The sequence below is a fragment of the Dasypus novemcinctus genome, chromosome 2, assembly GCF_030445035.2.
Source record: "Dasypus novemcinctus isolate mDasNov1 chromosome 2, mDasNov1.1.hap2, whole genome shotgun sequence".
Classification (NCBI taxonomy): Eukaryota; Metazoa; Chordata; class Mammalia; order Cingulata; family Dasypodidae; genus Dasypus; species Dasypus novemcinctus.
The window spans coordinates 160,978,965-160,991,800 of NC_080674.1; the positions used below are offsets into that span (position 1 = coordinate 160,978,965).

Sequence of the window (12,836 nt, forward strand, 5' to 3'; positions counted from 1 at the left end):
TGATGGGAACGAGTGTTGTTGGGGGGGGGGGGGGAGAGGGGGGGGTGGGGGGGTGGGGTTGAATGGGACCTCACATATATATTTTTAATGTAATATTATTACAAAGTCAATAAAAAATAAAAAAATTAAAAAAAAAAAAAAAGAAATAAAGCAGCTATGAACATTCAAGTGTAGAACTTTGTATGGTTACACGTTTTTATTTTTCTGCTAAAAACAGGAGTAGGACTACCTGGTCATTTGGTAAATTTAACTTTAGAAGACACTGCCATGCTGTTTTCCAAAGTGTCTGTGCCATTTTGCATTCCCATCAGCAACTTTTGTAGTTTCAATTGCTTCCTTAGATAGTTTTTCTTGTTTCTTATTTATTTCATGAAGTCTTTACTAGTGGATAAGTAGGCCATTTCTAATTTTTCAATTTTATAAACAACACTGGGATAAGCAGTCTTATATAAATATGCCTTTGAGCATGCATCTGATTATTGCTTTAGGAAAATGTCTTAGAAGTAGAATTGTTGGGTCAAATAATATGCTTATTTTCAATTTCCATTCGTATTGCCCCCCCAGAAAAGTTCTGCCAAATATACAACCACCAAAAATAATGGAATGTCAACTTCCCCAAATCTGTAAAACCAGTTTTTATTAATCTTTGAAATGTTAGCAATGTGTTAAATAAAAAGAACCAATAGTTGCTTTAATTTCTAATTCTTTGGTTACTACTGAAGATGAACATCTTATATAATGTGGTCATTTGTATTTGTTCTTTTTGTCAATTGCCTGTTCGTGTATTGTCCATTTTTCTATTGGACTTCTTATTGGGGGCAGGGAGTTATTGAGGTGTGTGTGCCTCTGTGTGTGTGTGTGTGTATCTGTATTTGCATATACTCCTTGCCTTCCTATAGTTTGTAAGCATTTACTCGCAGTTGAAATCATTATTTACTTTTGTTAATTATTTATGCAAAATTTTTGATGTATTTAAGAGTTAGATTTCTCAATTGTTTTCACTTTGTTTTTGGGTTCATATAGAAAGGCCTGGGAGGTGGATGTGGCTCAACTGACAGAGCATCCGCCTACCATATGGGAGGTCCAGGGTTCGAGACTCAGGGACTCCTCAGTGGTGTGGTGAGCTGGCCCACACGTAGAGCTGCCGGGCCCAAGGAGTGCTGTGCAAGGAGTGCTGTGCAAGGAGTGTGCCCTGCAAGGAGAGCTGCCCCCGCCCAGGAGTGGAGCTGCACACTCGGAGAGATGATGCAGCTAGATGATGCAACAAAAAAGAGACGCAGTTTCCCTGTGCTGCCTAGGGTGCAAGCAGACACAGAAGAACAGCAAATGGACACAGAGAGCAGACAATGGGGGGGAAGGAAGGGGAGAGAAATTAATAAAAATAAATCTTTAAAAAAAGGCCTTTACTGCCTCAATATTATAAAATATTTAATTTATGTTTTATTTTTTTAATGGTTATTTAAAAAAAATTTTGCCCATAATATTGAATTTTTTGTTCTTAATAGAATCCTGGTTCTGCCCCTTTGTAACTGTATGGTTTGGCCAAATTACTCACGTTTCTGTGCCTTATTTTCCTCATCTGTCAAACGGGTATAATAGTAACACCAATATCAGAGGATTGTTAGGAAGATTAAGTTAATATATGGACAGTGTTTTGAACAACTCTCAGCATTTTGTAAAAACCCAACAAGTGCTATTATTGTTGTTAATCCATTTTCCAAATGGCTAGGCAGTTTTCCCAACATCATTTATCAAATAATCCATCTGTTTTCCATTTTATTTGAAAGGTTCCTTTTATCATACAATGAACACCTCTCTTCACTGGGTCTGTTTTTGTATTCCTCTTTCCATTGATTAGCCTCTTCTTGTGCCGGCACCTAACTTTTAATTACTGGAGCTATGTAATATATTTAATGTCTGATAGGGAGGATTCATTCTCCTTATATTTTTCATAAAGTTTTCTTTTTTCCTCCTATATTAATTTTTTTAGATGAACTCAAGAATCTGCCAAGTTCCTATCCCCTCAATCTGGTTGGCTATTTTATTGAGATTAAATTGAACTGATAGATTAAATTGGGCAAATAAACATATTAACCTTACCGAGTTTTCCCAGCTACAGTACCATGTGACTATTAGACGCTTATGCAAGTCTTGATTTATGCCCCTCACTAGTTTTACTCTCTTCATATAGAAAGAGCACGTCTTTAAATTTGTTCCTAGGTACTTTTTTTTTCTTCTAGTGCTATTGTGTATGGTATTTCTTCCCTCCTCATTTTATTTTATATTATTAGTATATAAGAAAGATAATGATTTGCATATTTCTTGACTGCCCTTTTTACTGACTCCTTCTGTATCTAATACCATGCAGTGGATTCTCTTGATCTTTTCAGGTGATAATAGCTGTAAATAATATTTCTTCTTTCCAAAATTTGTATTTCACATTACTTTTTTAGCGTTAATAACGTAGTGATATCAAACATCCTTTTCTAATTTCACAATTTTTCTTAAACTGCTTGCTGTTAGCATTTCACTCGTACTCTGAGGTTACCTTGCTCCTCCCCTTCAAGTCATGTGAAAGAAGGTTTCTGGTACTTTTAATAAAACTGGGAGTTTCTTTGACAAGTAGGACTGTATGATGAAATTTCTATCAGTGCTTTCCCAGAATCTGTCAAGAACCAGTTTTTCTTCCTTGATTTCAAATGTCGTCTATGGTAATGGATTTATTTGTTAATGCTGAATCAATTTTGCATTCACAGGGAACTCTCTAGGAGTGCTATTCTTTTACTATGCTGCCAGATTCTATTTGTTATTGTTTTATTTAAGATTTTTTTGTATTTATATTTCTCTTTTTGTGTGTGCTTTGTCTGGTTTTGTTATCAGAATCAGGATACCTTGGTATGAAAAAAAGGAAAGATCTCCTTATTTTTTTTCTATGCCTGAAAGGATTTAAATAGCTTCAGGCACTATTGCTTTGCTCTTGATCAACCCGATATACTTCAGAAAGCCCCTCCTCATTTCATAGCTGACTTCTTATTTATAAAGACAGAATGTTGGGTTTCTTTTTTAAATTCTTTATCCACTGGACGCACTTTCTTTCCCTCACTTTGACCACCTCCATCCACCGGTCTCTCTTGGGCTCAGCAGTACACTGAGGGGCTTCGGTCCACAATTGTTTGAGTTCTGGACCCATCTGTCCCTGCAGCTGTGATCTTGAGCAAGTTACTTAATATCTCTGAGCTTGTTCCCTCATCTGAAAATGGGGACAATGACAGCACCTACCCTACATGATCACTGTAAGGACTAAATTAGATCATGCAAAACACTTTATAACTGCTCGTTGAGGGAGGGCGTTTCTATGATCCTTGACTCAATAATAAGCTTTAAAGTTAAAGAAAGAAAGAAACAAACAAAAAATGCAAACACAAAAAGGGAGCCGGTATAGCTCAGTGTTGTGCACCTGCTTCCCATGTACAAGGTTCCGGGTTCAATTTTTGGTACCTCCTAAAAAAAAAAGGTTAAAGAAACAATAAGTTAAATGGGATAAAAGCCTCATGTGTGTGTGAAAGAATCCAGTACTATATAATGAAAAAATTAAAAAATACCTCCATCGCTCAAACAGAACTCTAACAGTAACCTCTAGTGTTGCTACAATTACTAGCACGTTTCCTTATCTTGCTTTTATCAGTTATATCAGTGTAGCTAAATTTATTTTTTCTTTCCAAGATTTAATATGAACCCTATCATCTCACCCAGTAGGGGCTTGTCATTGGTGAATAAGTAGAACCATTTTTAAACAGAGAAGAAAATCTTAAATTTAGCGAGATGGCTGGAGTCGTAGTAGAGCAGAGTGGAAGAGAAAAATACAAAGAGAGAGAAGACCACTTTGGCAAGGGCTGTGGAACAACCAGTGGAAGTCCTTCAGGTCAAGTGACAAAACTGAGAGGTTCAATGGGGAAATGAGGAGGACTGTGGACCACTGCTTAGGCTACGACAGTCCCAGCACACAAGAGGGACTCAGAAGTCTCTGGGATCTGCGTTGTGAATGGCCAGCTCTTCCCCAGTCTAAGAAGAACCTGTGCTCATGAAGCGCCTTGTGGAAGTCCAGCAGGTAGACTGTGACATCCGAAAGAGTAGGCTGCCTTACGATCAGTTTGGAAAGTAACACTCCAGAGTATACCAGGTCTTGGGAATTGGGGCAGTCTCACCACTCCCATCCCCCATCTTCCCTAGATGTCCCAGGCTGCACAGGGAGCATGAGTGGGTGTGTACAAGCAGGAGGGTTTTTTTCAAATATCCCCTTAAAAACGAGGTGGAAACAAGCATGGACCACTCCTATAAACCACAGGAAGTATGATGAGAAACTTTCCTCCCCTGGACACAATAAAACTTCTTTCAATATCTACTCAGTTATCTAGGCACACTTTCCCAATTTCTGTAATTTTGGGGGAGGGAGAGAGCAGTCACTAGCAGGAAGGTTGAGGTAGTGTGATGGTTAGGCTCATATGTCAACTTGGCCAAGGAACGGTGCCCAGTTGTTTGGTCAGCAAGCACTGGCCAAATTGTACAGTGAAGGCATTTCATAGACTTTAATCATAAGTGAGTCGATAGCATCTATGGCTGGTTACATCTACTATCCGTTGAGGAGATTGCCTTCAGCAAAGAGTGATGTCTCATCCAATCAGTTGAAGGCTTTAAAAGGAGAGGTGATTTTAGCATTCAGAGAGAGAATTCCCATCTCTACTCCAGCCAGTCAGTGTCTCCTAGGGAACTCATGAGGAACCTTCATCAGAGCTCCTGGCTTGCAGCCTGCCCTATGGAATTTGGATGCGTGCATCCCTATGGTCATGTGAGACAATTTTATAAAATCTCATACTATTTACAGATCTCTACCATCGTTTCTGTTTCCCTAGGGAACCCTGGAATACAGGTGGTGTCTGCAGTTGACTGGCCCCTTGCCACCAGCAAAGGTTAGACAAGATACTGGGATGTCAAAGTAGCAGGGCAGAGTAGAAGACGGGCCAGATTCAGTGGTGGGAGATCTAGTTCTACTCAAAGTCCAGCTCAAATGGCCTCACATGTAGGAAGCCTGCTCTGGTTCTCCAGAGCAGTGAGTGTCCTTATAAGGGACCTACGATGGTATTTTATTTAATCAATTACCTGTCATTCTTTCCCAATGGACAGTGGATTAGGTCCCTTAGGGCAGGAAACATTTTCTCTTTCATCAGTCTATCAACTTCAGAGATGTAGCAGTTAGTTTTTGCTGCATAAAAAAAGCCCACACCTGATGGCTCAAAACCACAGAAATTTATTATTTCCCACAATTCTGTGGGCCATCTGGGCAACTCTTACTGTCCGGATCAGCCTGGCTGGGGCTGGATGGTATTGGATAGCCTCATGAGTCTAGAAGTTGGCAGGCTGGTCGATCTCTGGGATGGGCTCAGCTGGGAGGACTCATCTCTGCTCTCCACGGTCTCTCTCCTCCACAGAGTAGCCAGGGCTTCTTCACTTAGTGGTTTCAACTCCACAGAACAGCAATAGATGCAAGTGCTGATGCACAAGCCATTTCTAAACCACTGCTTGCAACACATTTGCTAATGTCTCCTTGGCCTAAATGAGTTACCTGGCCAGACTCACATTCAAGGAGTAGAGTCTTAGAGAAGACACTTCTCTGATAGGAGGGACTGCAAAGTCACATTATCAAGGGGAATTTGTGGCTGATTTGCAATCTTTCACAAGAGCTTTGGACTCTTCTTGGCACAAAGTAGGTAATCGAAGAGCTAAGAGGTAAAGTCCATTTGGGTAATGTCAGTACGCTCTCCCCACTACCCCCCATTGGCACACCTACTTCCATGCCTCCTGTCCATTGGTGGGATCTTTGAGCTGGTACTAAACTTGATGAGTGGCTTCCAAAGTTATTGTTGTTGGCTTAAATGTGGAAGGCTCCTTCCGTCTGTTTGAGAGTGAAATCTCACACTGGACCTCTAGACACTGGAGTTGTGCATACCTTGTTGGGTTGTAGATAGTCCCCACTCCTATCTTTGCTCTTTAAATAGGCCTGGAAGAGGGTTTGTTTACCCACACCTGCCCTGCCCTAGCAGGTGACCTCTCCCTCTGCTAGCTGCTGCCACTTGGGTGCCCCCTACTGGCTTCTTCTTTCACAGCCTCACTCCAGATGTGAAATTTGCCTTTTGAATTGCCAAAAAGTTGGACAGAATGGTGAGTCTTCCATGGGAGAGCTATCAATGTAGTGGAAGCTAGAGATGAAAAGAAAAGGAATAAACAACAAAAAAATTGCCATTTAGACCCTGTAACTGGTGAGTGCTTGCTTGTTTCACTGCAACTTGGTCCAAAGAAAAGGTAAAGCAGTAAAATAAAGTAAATGCATAGAAAAGAGAGCCATAACACTAAAAAGTCAGGGGCTGGTGGCTCGGGCATGGTGCTATACTCTCTGAATAAAAATGGTGGAGTTGGGAAAGGTGAGAGAGTGTTCTGGCTGGCTGAGCTCATGGAGGGCCTGGTAGGTCCCCACCACAAAGCCCGCAAAGCCCAGGATGCTGATCAGAGCGTCCTTCGCGACGGTGAGGGGGCTCAGGCCCTCCGAGTAGTAGGTGGTGATCTCCAGCAGGGGCGGGATGATGAGGGCCAGGGCACTGCTGCTCACGGAGCCCACCAGGGAGAGGACCAGGTCCAGGCGGGGGATGAGGATGGCCAAGATGCCTACGAGAGACAAGAGAGATAATAAACCCAATCCTACGTGTAAGCCTAGAAGTGATCTCATGCTTAGCCAAGATTTTGAAGTTTTTGTTTTAATACATTTTCTTTAAAAAATTCATTTTTTATACCTTTAAATGGTATAGGCACAAAGCAAAAGTTAAAAGTCCTCTAAAACCCCAATCACACTCCCTAGAGGACACATCAAAAATTTAGTGTATCTCCTTCCAGTCATTTTCCAAATATATGCATTAATATAAACTTATACCTACACTTGCGGCATTTTAAAAAACAAAAAATAATTATAGGATACTCTTATAATACTTGCTTTCTCTTCCTTTCTACAATGTCAATATATATGTCTACTAATACACCTTTAAACAGATACATGATATTCTTTAACAGGGAACTCTCATGATTTACTAAATCAATCCCCTTTGATGGACATTTAGGTTGTTACCAATTCTTGATGATTATAAACAATTATGCATTATCACTAAGCACATGAGGGATTCTAGCTCTAGATCAAGTCCTACAGGTAAAATTGCTGAGAGAGTATATGTATTTTTAAAGTTGAATAAAAAATGGACAAAATGGGCCTTTTTCTCTTTAAAAGAAGGAAGCAGAGCTAGACAATCCTTTGTACAAGATCAAAGAGCTTCTCCTTTTTCACTAGCTATCCCCTGCAATTTAAACATAAGACACAGTAGTCATTCAATAAATATTTGCTGGACAAATTAACTAAAGATATCAGAATATTGTTACAGTTTCTAAAGCAGCCAGGTGTTCTCTATAAAATGGGGACAAGGCAGTTTGGATGAAATTTATGTAACTACACCCCATGTAAGGGTAGTGTTTTCTATTATTAAAAGCCAGATCCATTCTTTGAACAACTATGTATTAAGCAGAACTGTTCAATTGTTTGGGATACATCAAAGTACAAAACAGACAAAAAACAAAACAAACAAACAAGCAAACAAATACAAAAAACCCTGCCTTTGGAGCGCTAACATTTTAGTGAATAATTAAATAAATACAATAATTAACTCAATATAATTTCTTTCTTGAAATTAAAAGTGAAATTTATGACACAAAGGCATCATTGGTTGGAGCCCCTTAAAAGAGTATCTTCTCCAGTTTTGAATATATGTCAGAAAGCACCTAACAAAGAATCACTAAAAGTGAAAGATTTTGAAGTGCTGGAGAAGTTTCCTCGGAACCAGGAAATCCCAGTAGTTTCCCCTAGGCCTCCTTTTGAGGAGGAGTGGTATAACAGAAAGAAAACATGCCTGCAAGTTGGGATTCTGGCTTCTCCCAAAATGGGGATAAATGATACCTATCTTTTTAGGTATTATGGTTCATATCACATATGGTGTTAAAGTACAAAACTAGTTTGTTAACATAGTAAAGCATTCATAAAAATCATCTTCATTGTTGTGTGTTAATCTTTGGAAAAGAATAGAAAAGCTGAAAGCACAACATAATGTTTGTAACTAGCAGTGCTGTTCAAAGGGTATGACAGGGAAGTGGATTTGGCCCAATGGATAGGGCATTTGCCTACCACATGGGAGGTCCAAGGCTCAAACCCAGGGCCTCCTGACCCGTGTATTGAGCTGGCCCATGTGCAGTACTGATGAGTGCAAGGAGTGCCGTGCCACGCAGGAGTGTCCCTCACGTAGGGAAGCCCCACACGCAAGGAGTGCACCCTGTAAGGAGAGCTGCACAGCTTGAAAAAAGCACAGCCTGCTGCACACACGGAGAACTGACGTAGCAAGATGACGCAACAAAAAAAGAGATGCAGGTTCCCAGTACCGCTGACAAGAATACAAGCGGGCACAGAAGAGTACAGAGCGAATGGACACAGAGAGCAGACAACTTGGGGGTTGGAGGGAAGGGGAGAGAAGTAAATAAAAAATAAATATTTTCTTTAAAAAAAGGGTATGACTGATTGAGAGGGAAAGTCTAAGGTCATGTATATTACTAAAAGGAAAGCTAAAAAATGTAACGGGACTGTATGGCATAGTAAAACCTCACGTGAAATAGGAATATGGGGAATATTGTATATATAAGACTTTTTCTTTGAAATTGAACAAATGTTATGAATGTTAATGTTACAGGATGTTAATATCAGGCAAAAACAAAACAATACAAAAACAAACAAACCCATTATGCTACGTGAAAGAAACCAGACACAAAGTACTATATATTGTATGATTCCATTTGTATAAAATGTAAATATAAATCAATTTATAAAGATGAAATTAGATTAGTGGTTATGTAGGGTTGGGGAAGGATAGAGGGATTGAGAGGTGACTGCTAAGGGGTGTGGAGTTTTTCTTTTTGGAGTAATGAAATTTTTCTAAAAATTTTTGTGGTAAATGCACAACACTGTGATTATACTAAAAGCCAGTGATTGTACACTTTAGATAGATTGTATGGTATGTGAATATATCTCAATAAAACTGATTTAAAAAAAGAAAAAAGTATTTCAAAATAAGTAAAAAAAATTATCTTTATTAACACTTTATGTTCTCATGTACTGAGAGAGGCAATGCATACAGGGGCCATGGTTTAGACTTAGGGAATTATCTTCACACTTTGGGGGAAACTCCTTGATCTTTCTGGAGTCTCTAGTATTTCAAATGTTTAGTGTCCCTGCCTCCTAAGACAAATTGGAAGTTAACCTCCCCGAAGGAAGAAATTCAGTGTCTGATTAATGCTATGGATGGGACTAGTACAGCAAGAATCAAGAATCTCTCTGGGTAAATGGATGTGGCTCAAACAATTGGGCTCCCATCTAACATACAGAAGGTCCAGGGTTTGATGCCCAGGGCCTCCTGGTGAGGGCAAGCTGGCCCACGTGGAGTGCCAGCCAACATGGGAATGCCACCCTGTACAGGAGTGCTGCCCTGTCTGGGAATGCCGCCCAGCATGGGAAAGCCGCCCCACACAGGAGTGCCAGTCGATGTGGAGAGCTGGCACAGCAAGATGATGCAACAAGAGACACACAGGAGAGAAAATAAGAAGATGTAGCAGAACAGGCAGTTGAGGTGGTACAAGAGAGTAATCGCCTCTCTCCCACTCTGGAAGGTCCCAGGATTGGTTCTTAGAGCCACCTAACGAGAATACAAGCAGACGCAGAAGAACACACAGCGAATGGGCACAGAGAGCAGACAATGGGGGGAATGAGGGGAGGGGGGAGAAATAAATAAAATAAATCTTAAAAAAAAAAAAAGTCTCTCTGGGAGAGTTTTAGAATTATAACCAAAAGGAGCCCCAGGGACAGCTGGGCTACCTCACACTCAAAACAGGAATCTCAGTCATCTCCTTCTGCCTCTGCTGAGGTACATGAAGAGAGCCTGGGGTGAGTGGGGCCTGCTCAGCTGCCAGGAGAGCACAGGCCCAGAGGGCAAGGAGCTCCAGGTGATGGCTGTCAACAAAGAATGTGAGCCCAGGCTCCTTAAATAGTTTCATTCTTATTTTCCCCACAAAAAAACATTAGAAATTTGGATTTGGAGTTGGGTTCACCCAAAATTTTAATGTTGCCCCAAACCATTGTTGGGGCAAACAAAATACATCTCTTGCCTTCTTGGACTGACTGGCTGTCCATTTTCAAATTCTATCCTGGAAGGGAGGATGCTGGCTCTAGATGCACATGGCTTGGGTTCAAATCCCACCTACAGCACTTCCTGGCCAATCACTTACTCTCTCCCTGCCTTGGTTCCATTTGTAAAGTAGGGTTTATGAAATTCTACCTTATAAGAGTGCCTGTGAAGCCTGAATAAATTGTTATACATATGGAGTAGAAAAATTTCCACACAGCGCCTGGAAATTTCCACACAGTAGGTCGTCAATAAATGTCAGTTCTTATTATGATGATTCTTACTTTACAAACTGTGCACTCCCTCAGGCTGGACACAATAACATCTGTCTAATTAGGCACATGTAAGAAGGGGCTGCTGAGTTTAAATAGTTAACACTTGCAAAGCCTCTGCACAGTCCCTGGAAATACACTAAGCCCTTCATCAATGTTGGTTATCGGAACTATCTGTCATCTGGCCGATTCCTGATAGCCCTCAGCCAAAAGACAAAGAAACTTTGCACCCAGCCTTCTACTCACATGTCAGGCAGACCATGGTGAGGCGGATGGACAAGTCCAGAGCCAGCGCCCAGCGCGGTGACACCCAAGAGACAATGACGGGGATGATGATTTCTGCAGGGACGTAGAACTGCAGGGAGTAGGTGCACAGGATGCCCACCAGGTAGAGGAGCTTGACTGACTGATACAACCTGCAGGACAGACCACAGCCACGCTGAAGCCACTGCTCTGGGACACTGGGCCCCATGGTCCATTAGCCTCTGACTCGAGCCAATCCCATGGTCCTCTCTTTGTCTGAAAATGATGAGGAGGGGCCCCTAAGACTCACGAAGTCACTCCAGGGCCAGCAGTGACAACAGAGTGAAGTGTCATGGATTCAAACAGAAACATTTGAAAGGGGCACCACTAAACAAAATAAAAAGAATGCTGAGCATGGATATTCACAGCAGCGTCACGACCTGTCTCAGCTGAAGCTCAGCCTTAGACTCCAGGAAAGAGAGGCTCGGCTCAGGTACTTTTTCCAGGAAGACAGAGGTGATCAGTGACGAAGACAAAAACCTTGGGTCCATAAGACTCTGGTCCTTTGTGATACCTGTCAGTCCTTGGAGATTCTCTGGGTCCCCCAAAGCTCTTGGGATGTAACAGGTCCTCAACAATTGCTCCTTGTTGGTTGAGAGAGAGAACGGCAGAATGCCAAATCGTTTGGTGGAAAGGCAGTCTGTAATTAAGGTGTGTGTGTGGGGTGTGTTAGAGTGCGAAGAAGAGACAGAGGGTTGCTTGTGGGCCTTGAGTAGGGGCAGAGAGAACGTGTGAGGACTTAGGGGATGTTTGCTTTCATCAGAGGCTTTTTGACCCCTGAAGATATGACTTTTTCCTTTCAGTCCATTAGTTTGGTGGATGCATCTCGTATGTTTAGTAAACCTGTGTGTGTTTGTGTTGGCCATTCCTTAAAAAGCCTAAATTCCCTATTTCTGTGTTTTATTGCTCATACTAGGCCTGCTGCCTGGAGCACCATATACTACATTTCCATCTGTCCAACATCCCTCTTACCCAATGAAAAAAATTCCCATTTTGAGTGAATACTGCATGCCAGGGGCTTATAGACACTCCCCACGTAATCCTCACGACAACTCTGCTTTATAGATGAGGGAAGTGAGGCTCAGAGAGGTTAAGTGTGCAAATGGGGCTTAGGCCCACGAGTACCAGAGCCTGAAGCCTGAAACCTCATTCGTATGCTGCTTCCTTGTCCCATTAGGATGGGCTTTCTTCCCTTGGAAATCCCCGAGGCCTGTTTTAGCTCCTCCGGAGGGCCCCCTTTTCTGCCCTGTGCTATAGTTTGTGTACGCACACTATCTGCCCCTCCTATGCCACAGGCCACACACAGCTGGTGAAGGTGATGAAGAGCCATGATGGCAGTCTGCTTACCTGGGCACCCTTCCACCTGTGTGTCTAGAATGACACCTGCATATGACTGGCATGCAGTAAATGCTTGATCCATTACATTTATTGACTTGAGAAAAGGACTCCATTTAGGCAAATTAGGCATCCCCATAAAAAGACAGGGGCATCCTATAATTAACCACATTCCCCAGGTAGGAGAAAAGGCCCTACCATACAATGTGGGTTCATGTGCTTCCTTGAATACGGTGGTGGTGTAGTCTGTCAGCTAACTATTTGTTGCATGAATTGGGAACATTTGAGTGTAAAATTTTTACAGATGTCAATTGTGTCCCCAAATTTCTTGTTCCACTGCCTTTTCATCCTTGCTACTGTGACTTGGAGCATGTGCTCCATTGGCCGTGGTGAGCAAAGCTTGGTAATGCAGTCTTATTAAATGTATTGGAAGTGATGCCACCCACCTACTCCTCTTTCTACTTCTTGCTCTCCCCCAGTGTCCCTTCCCTCTCTCACTTCTTCCCTCTCTTCTTAATCATGCTCTTTTCATACTAAGGTATCAAAGTCTAACACAACTTGGGAGGCTGTTGTTGAAGGAAGAGCTCCCTAGACTGAGAACTCAGAGCCCAGG

The 12,836-nt window shown here is 41.8% G+C and overlaps 1 protein-coding gene across 3 annotated transcripts in view; it reads right to left on the reverse strand.

The window, feature by feature from the left end:
- Positions 1-5,282: 5,282 nt before the first annotated feature.
- Positions 5,283-12,836, reverse strand: part of LOC101443597 (proton-coupled amino acid transporter 2) — a 37,404-nt gene continuing 29,850 nt past the window's right edge. For all 3 annotated transcript variants that reach the window (XM_004453460.5, XM_004453461.5, XM_004453462.5), the window contains exons 10-11: positions 10,832-11,001; positions 5,283-6,717 (exon numbers count right to left, since the gene is read on the reverse strand). In XM_004453460.5, the coding sequence (XP_004453517.1) occupies positions 6,440-6,717; positions 10,832-11,001 (448 nt within the window). In that variant the 3' untranslated portion in view covers positions 5,283-6,439. The remainder of the gene's footprint in view (positions 6,718-10,831; positions 11,002-12,836) is intronic.